This window comes from Coenobita brevimanus, chromosome 24 (genome assembly GCF_032717465.1).
Source record: "Coenobita brevimanus isolate Jiangsu-jjx chromosome 24, ASM3271746v2, whole genome shotgun sequence".
Lineage (NCBI taxonomy): Eukaryota > Metazoa > Arthropoda > Malacostraca > Decapoda > Coenobitidae > Coenobita > Coenobita brevimanus.
The window spans coordinates 28,337,518-28,346,817 of record NC_136977.1 but is presented as its reverse complement, the minus strand read 5'-3'; the positions used below and the strand labels follow the sequence as shown (position 1 = coordinate 28,346,817).

Sequence of the window (9,300 nt, the reverse complement as noted above, 5' to 3'; positions counted from 1 at the left end):
CATGAAAGTTTACTTACAAGTATTTTTTTTTTTTAGAAAAATAGTCTACAAAAATATAAGAAATTTAATTTACAGTTATATTCATAGTAGGCCTATAGGATATTTAGTGTACAAAAATTAACAAAATTTGGTCTACACATATTTTCATTATACAGGAAATTCAGTTTACAATGAAGTATATCATCTTTTCTACCTCTGAGGAAGAATACAATGTTGATAATACTAGTGTATGTGTGTGTGTGTGTGTGTGTGTGTGTGTGTGCAAGCGCGATGTGTGAGAGAGAGAGAGAGAGAGAGAGAGAGAGAGAGAGGGAGAGAGGATAAATTACCGTGGAAAAAAAAAAAAAAAGAACACCTCTCAAGATACAGGAGAAAATAAGATAGAGGGACGTGGGAAGGCGGGAGCCAGTGGGGGAGGTGGTGAGGGAATGCTAGGGAGGGAGGGACGAGTACAAAGGAGTACAAATGAAAGCAAAAAAACAAAACAAAAAGACGTACCGGTACTGATAATTTCGAGGCTGTTTGTCGAAGGCTAGGTTAAAACTGATGTACCTTGTCTATGAGTGGGAGACTTTCACTTATTCTTTCATTCATCATCTAATCCAGTGTTGCCCCATGAGGAGCGTAGGGGCCCGGCGCTAGGCAAATTGGTTCTAACATTCAAGATAAGAGTGACCAGTCTCACTCATCCCTGAGTGGCGTTTCTTGAGCAATAAACCCCAACCATCCCTTGAATATAAACCTTCACCGGCTCAGTCCTACTGGAGAGCCTTAACTGCCCACTAAATCACCAGGCTCCATAATTTGAATATATGGATACCGCCTTGCGTAATAAATGGTTTCTTGGTGTACAGGAAACCATTTGGCATGTCACTCAGTGTAGAGTCACCCGTAGACAAAAAGAGGAGGAGGAAAGAATGAGGGAAATAAAGCAGAAAAGGAAGAACTGAGAAAAAAAATGAAGAGACGAAAGGGCAGGCACCCGAGAGCCGCACTACATCGAGTAAGTGGATGGTGAGTCAAAGACAAGAATAGCAAATCAGGAAAGCAGGATGGAAAAGGGTGGGAAGGGGAAGGAAGGGAGGGAAGGAAGGAGAGAGGGAGGGGGAGAGGGATGGGAATAGGTGTGGAGGAGGGAGGATGGAGGAAAGGAAGGAGAGGAGAGTTATATCCGGAGAGGAAGGGGAAGAGGTAGAGAACATTTTTTGGGAGGAGAGAAGACAGGAGAATGGCACGGTGAAACAGAAGAGGAAAACAGGTGCGGTACCTGATAGAGAAATAGGAGAGGAGTGAAGAGCAAAGAAGAGAGAGCAGGAGAGGAGAGAAAAAGCGAGGACACGAGAGAAGGAGAGGAGAGGAATGAAAGGGAGAGGAGAAGAGGGAAGAGATAAGAAGAGAGAAGACAAGGAGAGGGGGAGAGAAATGAAGAGAAAAGGAAAGAGAGAACAGAAGAAAATGAACACACAAAATGATATGAGGGTAAAGGGGAGACAGAGAGGTAAAGAGAGGAGAGGAGAAGAGAAGCAATGAGGAGAGACAAGGAGCACAGACACGCAACTAAATAAGTGATTCAGAAGTAAAGAGAGAGGGAACGATAAAGAGAAGAAAAGAAAGAGATACCGAAAAGGGGGGCAAGAGGATAAGTAACTGATAAGTGAGGGCAAGTGCTAAAAAGAGAGGAAAGGGGAGGAAATGAGACATCTCAAACAGAAAGGAGAAATCAAAGAAAAGAAAACAAAAAGAACAGAGTAAAACGAGATGAAAAGTAAGGAGGGAATGGAAAGGAAGAGAAGGAAGGTTAACTATCTATCTATGGCCAGACGTCTTAATCCCTTACATTAAGTGGTGGCCACAAATACAATCGCCTCCATGTCGCCCTGTTCCCTGCCCTTCCCCCAACTCACCCTCCCTCTCCCTCATATACCTCTCCACTCAATTCCTCCATCTCATCCTCGGTCTTCCCGTTCTTATCCCCCGCTTTATCTCACTCACATACACTTCCCTCGTTAGTCCCTTCACTCCATCCCCTCCACATGGCCAAACCACCTCAGTGAATTTTTCCTAGTGCTTTTTATCACATCCACATCACAACACTCCTTCACTTCCTCATTTTTCAGCCTGTCTCTCCATGGAACTCCTCTCAGATAATTACTAACATGATCCTCTCAAATAACTCATTTCCGCTGCTTGCATTCTTAACTTGGGTCCTTCCAACAAGGTCCAGGCTTCCCTTCCATTCGTCGGAGTTTTAACCACAATACTATCATGTAACAACTTTTTTACTTCCATGCCCATTTCCCAATTTTTTATAACTGCTTTCAACGAACTAGCAACCTTTCTTCCCTGTTGTACCCTATCAAGCACTTCTTCCTCAAAACTTCCATCCTTACTCGTCACACTACCCAAGTACTTAAATGCACTCACATTTCCTTTTTCTCATCATCCACTCACACTTTGTATTCAGTGACATCACTTCTCTCGAAGACCACAACTTTACTCTTCCCTACGTTCACCCTTAGTTTCTGTGTCTTAAACATTCTCCCAAGCTCATTCACCAAGCCTTATAGTTCCCATTCGTTATCACTTAACAATACAGTATTATCTGCAAACAACGTAACAGGAAGTCTCCAAACGTTGCCCTCACTCATTAGATCCACTGCAACATCCACCGCCCTACCATGTATCTCTCTTATAATTCCATTCACATACAGGTTGAACAACCATGGAGACATGACATTCCAGTTTCAATTCAACATTCAGATAAAAAAATAATCACTCAGTTCACCGTCCACCTTCATAGCAGCCCAAGAGCTCTCATACATACTCTTCACGGCATTCAGCAACTTCCAATTTACTCCAAATATTCTTAATATTTTCCACATTCCTTGTCTGTCCACTCTGTCATAGCCTTTCTTCAAATCCATGAAGGCCACATACAACTTCTCTCCTTTCACAAGAAATTCTTCCACTAAGCACCTTTGGATGAATGTGTGATCTACACAACCTCTTCCCTTCCTAAAATCTCCCTGTTCTTCCCCAAATAATTCCTCTGTTATTTTCCTAACTCTGTCAGTTAGTATCATACTATACAGTATACTTTTCCTATTACACTACGATGACAAATGCCCCTATGATTACCACACACTTCTTTTTCCCCTTTTCCCTTGTTCAGGGGAATAATTATACCTGACTTCCAATCTTCCAGGACGTTACCTTCCTCCTGGGCCAATCAGTACATCTTGCATATCCCTTCTACAATTCTCCCCCGTGCTTCAGCATTTCACCACGCACTTTATCAGTTCCTGGGGTTTTCTTCATTTTGGCTTTCTTTATTGCATCCACTACTTCCATCCTACTGATCTCTTCCTCCCTTCTCATCTCTCTCCATCTCCCAGTCATTCCCGAGCCACTTATATTCGCATTACTTTCGTTCTCTACTTTTAACAATCCTTAAAGTGTTCTCTCCATCTGCTCACTTTTTCTCCCTTCTTCACCAGCAACCTGCAATTTTTATCTTTCATTTTCCTACTGCCTTCTTCATCATCCTATCTAACTCTTTTTATCTCCTGCTTGAATATTTTCGTATAGGCCTATTCCCTCCACTTTACACCCAAATTCCTTCCGAACTCATCATCTACTCTCTTCTTGCTCTCACTTAATTTTTTTCCTCTCTCCTCTTCTCTATACATAACTGTAATCCGTCTCTCAACTTCCTCCATGCATCTGCGTCCCATCCACTTGTTATATTCGTATGCTTTCTTCTTTTGCGCCACAGCTTGTCTCTCCTCTTCATTCCTAGCACTCCCTGTCGTCTTCTTTTCTCCCCACACACCACCTCTTCCATGAATACACCTTCCATCTCCCCCATCTGCTCCAAATTATATCCACCCAATCTCTCCTCCACTTCTCTCTTATATAGATTCTGCCTTTTTTTTTTTTAATCCCCTTGCAACCTTTCTGTCCTCTTTGTATGGATGGTTTCCTCCTGCCCTTCTCTCCTTCCATTTATCCATCGCATTTGTAGGCTACCATGACTTGCACCACCCAACCTCTGTATGCTCTTGCATTCAGCACATAATCTTCTCATTCTCTCATCCACTCACACATTGTCAATAACTGCCTTTAGTTCATTCAACCGACCACCCACCCTTCTCATCACTCGTCATGTATAACTATTCCCCTCCCCGGACAAATGTCCACTAGAGTACAACCATTCTCAACCACTTCTGCAGGCACACCCCACACACCAACTGCTCTATCCATATTCACGTTCCTTATTTCTCCATTCATATCTCCAGTCCAAAGAACTCACTCCTCTCAAACTTTTATATGTATGCTTCCACATTTGCCCAAAACTCTTCTTTCACTCTGCTTGCACGGTGTTCTGTCGCCGCATATACGAGCACCAGCATAATTGCCCACGTTTGCATTCCTACTTTCAGTCTTACCCACACTATCCTTGAACCAACTGGTGTATGCTCTCTTATATTATTCTTCCATATTTTGCACACAACAGTACATACACCCTCCTGTGCCTTCTCATTCTCACTTACTCCCGCGCATGTACCCAGGACCAATATACAGGCCCGATATCTGGTGAGAAAAAAAGGAGAAAGCACACAAGAAAAGAAAAGAGAGAAGAGAACAGAAATGAGACAGAAAAGAGCAACGGCAATGCAATATTTGATAAATGAGATTAAAGATGAAAACAGGCGAAGGCGTAATGGTAAAGCAAGACGAGAATAACAGAAACGAACATGAAATACATGATTATTGAAATTACAAACATATGAGGATAGAAGGGGAGAGAGGAAGAGAGAAGGAAGAAACTAGGTATCTGGTGAATGTGAGGAAATGCAAAAGCGAAAGCAGAAAATTACAGATGAGAGAAGGAATAAGGAAGACGGGACGAAGGAATGAAATGAAGGAATACACGAGAATACAAAAGAGAAGACAAGAGAAGAAATGGGATTAAAAAGAAGAAAAACAGAAGATGCAGAGTGACAAAGCTGGATATCTGGTAAGTTTAAAGAGTGTACAGAAAAATTAAAAAGGGAGAAAAGACGACGAAAAAGAAAAAGAGAAACAGGGCTGGGATATCTGATAATATAAACGAGAAGGAAGAGAAAAAGACGAGAGTGAGGAGGAAAAGAGGAAAGGGAAGAGGGAAAAGCCAGTGAGGAGAGAGAGAGAGAGAGAGAGAGAGAGAGAGGAGATCGTCAGGAGAGAGGGGGAGGAGGTGAAGTCTGGATGCCTTTCAGCCGGAGTCAAGGATGTTTTGACCTCTCCAGTTCCAGGTCAAATCTGTGACTATTGGCCCCCCTTTGACCCCCTCCCGTTGACCCTGGGGGAGCGGGGTGTTCCAAGAAGGGTTCAGAACCCTTTGAATCACCCTCTGACGACCAAATTCTAATAAATTTTGAGTGGAAAAGGTAGAAAAAGGGATAAACGGTAAACTATATTTGGGAACTGAGGTGGTGAAGGTGAGAGGGAGGGAGGGAGGGAGATACAGGGAGATTGAGGCAGTAGGAAGGGAGAGAGGGAGGGGGAGAGGGATCGGGGTAGGGAGGTAAGGGTGGAGGTAGGGAGGGTGAGGCAGATAAGTAAGGTAGGAGGGATGATGAGGCAGAGAGGGAGGGCAGGCAACATCAGTATGGTTGGCGGCGTGAGTGAGGCAGGATGTGTGGCACTGGTTGTGGTGCGGAGTGGTCACTGGTCCGTTAGTTCACCACACTCCAGCCAGCTTCCTAGCTCTCACTTGTTCGCTTTCTCACTCCCGTCAGTCTCCTAGCTATCTCACTCTCTCACAGCTCCTCTATACTCTGACCTACCCTGCTCTGCTCTGCTCTATGTCCGGCGTACACAGACATACCACTACAGAAGGAGTGTCGTTGCCTACAGATCTCAGCAGCAGTTGGAGGACGTGTGTTGAGGACTGACAAGAACACAAGAGCATAAGAATGAGGACATAATAACACAGGACCATAAAAAAAGTAACAAAAGAACCCAAGAACACTAGGAAGCAAGAGCAGAGGAAAGTAAAACTATGTACAGAAAAGAGGACGACTCCAGCGTGAAGGTTGGCCGATGCCAGGCAGCTGTTGTATGTGAGCGAAAGATGACGATAGTCATGGTGTCTGTGGTGTTATTGCAGTTTTGATGGTTTATGGTGTGCGTGACGCCTAGCAGTATGTTCAGGACTCAGCAGGAGGGCCAAGGAGAGGGGGATGGGCATGGGCATGAGCAGGGACAGTGGCAGGAGCAGGGGCAGGAAGGTAAGGGCGACCTTATGGACACTAACAGCAATAACAACAGCAACAACAACAACAACGACAGTAATAACGACAATAACAACAGCAACAATAAGGACGCTGTTACGGCCCCCAGCCCTGCATCTGGCGTGCGCTGCGGCAAGTACCAGCTGAGGCCACGGGCGCTGCAGAGTCGCCACCTCTCCGACAGCGAGTGGTCGCTGCCGCAGGACTCGTTGCGGAACAGTAAGCCACGACCACCACCGCTGTCCCGCTACCGCAGGAAAACAGCCAATGCTCGGGAGCGGTACCGCATGCGGCAGATTAACCGTGCCTTTGAGTCCCTGCGATGTGCCCTGCCAGCGTGGGTGGTGAGTCGCCGCGCAGCAGCCGACATGACTAAGATCACCACACTGCGGCTGGCGTCAGCCTACATTAGATCTCTGCATGAAGCACTGCACGACGGCGACGTACCGTGGGGATCGGACAGTCCTTTGGCAACTCCTGCCAAGGAGGAGCAGGGCGAGGGTGGCCCTCCCGTCTCTCAGGACGCCGACCTGCTCACCCTGCTGTGCACTGATGCTACTGTACTGGGGGACAACCTGGGGGGCCTCTCGGGCCTGGCACCGTTATCAGAAAGCGAGGCAGTGGCGCTGCTGCTGGGGGGGTCCGATCCCCCTAGAGTTGTTTGGTCAGATCTCGCACATACACAAACTCAGACACATACGCAAGTCGTCACACTGGGATAACACACCACACTGCTGTGGTGTGCTGGTGATGCTGTAATGCTGTTGTGGTGACGTTGTGATGTGAGTGTGATGAGGTGGTACTGTGGTGGATACAGTGGTGTAATGGTGGGGGGTGACACTGTGGAAATTAAGCTGTGGTGCATGGCAATGCTAGACGAGGTAGGAAGATGATGTTGTAGTGCATGATATAGTAGACGAGGTAGAAAGATGATGATGATGACAGTTTGTTGTTAGCTGTGGCATCCCCCCTTCTCCCGGCCTTCCTATCCCATAACCTGGTCTCGAATTGGTAGAAACACGACGAGAAAACACTGAAAATGGCTGAAAAGGATAGACCACCGAGAAGGAAGAGCAAGGGGAATGAGACTGAACAATGACAATGAAAAGAAAGGGAAGAGATGGACCACTCAGAAGGAAGAGAAAGGAAAGTGGAGAGTGAGGAGGAGGAGAGTAAAAGCGAGAAAGAGGGGGAAAAGGGAAAAGGAACAAAAGGCTTAAAAATATGGAGAAGAGCAAATGATGAGATAAACGGAGAGAGAGAGAGAGAGAGAGAGAGAGAGAGAGAGAGAGAGAGAGAGAGAAATTAAAAAGCAAGAGGCACTAAACGCTGATTAGGAAATGAGTGAACACTGAAAAACCATGATGTAGTCGTTCATATAAATTCCTTTGCAGACATTAACTTCTTTCATCCACAGACATCTTACTTAAATTCTAGTTACAGTCAGAGGCTAATACTCAGCTTAGGAGGGACTTTACGAACTGGAAGCGTTATATGTATCTTTTTTATCCACTTCTTTGCTATGAGGTTATATTTGAATTGTTTGAAATTGTCCACCGTAGCAAGAATAACGTAAAAATAGATGTTGTTGTAGTAAAGGGAAGAAAGACGTGAAAATTTGTATTTTATTCTCGCTAACACCACACGATTTTTACTGAACTCAAACGTGGCTTTCTGTCCTCTGAGGGTTAACACAACGCGTTTCACATCCTTGCAATATACTTTATGTCCTTCAGCTCACTAATAACTATTTACAGTATCATAAACGATAAGTTCACACTCAGTTATACAGATCCTTACATCTAACAAAGATTTTAATAATAAGATAGATGATCGTTCGGGACCATCATTACCTGTTCCCTCCCCGGAAGGGCTCAGGGACAAGTACTGTACTTTTCACACGGTTTGTCTGTCTATCTGTCTGTCTGGCTGTCTGTTAACAACTTTACGCGAAAACCACTTGAGCGATTTTAACTAAAATTACAGGGATGATGGGCAATGACCCTCTAATCACCTGATTATATAGTGGACCAAAGTGGGCCAAGACCCAGGCTGCAGGCCCCAAAAAATATTTAAAAAATATAGTTTTTTCGCCATAACTCCATTCAAATTTGTCATATCGGCATGAAACCAAAACCTGAAGGTACATCTTTCAAATCTGCATCCTATAACATGCCTCATTACATCAGGGGGGTCACCCTCTAGTTTGCAGTAGGGGGGCAATGTCAATTGAGTCGGGCCTAAAATTTCAAATGGGCATAAAATCGTCAGTTTTCACCCTGTTTACTCCAAATTTGACATGTGACGTCTTTGACTAGATCTCCTGTTGTGTTTATAAGTCAGTAGTAAAATGACTGCCGAGGGCGGGTTTGCTGAGTGCACCGCTTCTTGTTATGTACTGTGTCAACTACAGTAAGTGAAGCCCATATAGTGATACCATATTTCTATCATCATAAACTAATCACCATCATCAACGTCACTATCGAACGTTAACGCAGTTTCCACCATAATGTATAGGTTGAGTATTATCCAGCAGCAGGAAATGTGTAAAAACACAAGTAGTAGTAGTAGTAGTCATAAGAATGCCAAGCTAAACTCTGCCAAGCCTCCACTGACTCATTATTTACACACAAAACATTTTGCTCTACCCCTGCAGACAGAAACATTCCCATCAATATGTGCTTTTGATGATAAAGTCGCTCTCGTGAGACGAACCATTCTTCTGTTATGAACGTAATCTCTACATCCTGAGGACAATTTTTTGGTTTAATTCATTCCGCATTTAGACTATCACAGGAAAGGCTTTTCGAATTCGAGAGGTTAGATACAGCCTTCAATAACATTTTCACTACAAGAGGTCTGCCCTTAACTTAATAAAATCGCCTGGAAGTAGCAGGAATAAACCGAAACTAGTAATTTTAGTGATACGCTGGACCTCGGTAGTCAAGCCTCGGGGCAATGGCGAATGTCTGGTACCGTTTCTGTTCTTCATCCACAGTATTTATTGCTTTATTAACTCATC

At 44.5% G+C, this 9,300-nt stretch overlaps 1 protein-coding gene across 1 annotated transcript; it reads left to right on the top strand.

The window, feature by feature from the left end:
* Positions 1–6,190: 6,190 nt before the first annotated feature.
* Positions 6,191–7,000, top strand: LOC145393333 (uncharacterized). Its single transcript, XM_080267435.1, has one exon. The coding sequence runs from the start codon at positions 6,191–6,193 to the stop codon at positions 6,998–7,000; it is 810 nt and encodes a 269-aa protein (XP_080123561.1).
* Positions 7,001–9,300: the final 2,300 nt, after the last annotated feature.

Coding starts and splice junctions, on each gene's coding strand:
- LOC145393333 (XM_080267435.1), top strand. CDS start 6,191: ATGTTCAGGACTCAGCAGGAGGGCCAAGGAGAGGGGGATGGGCATGGG.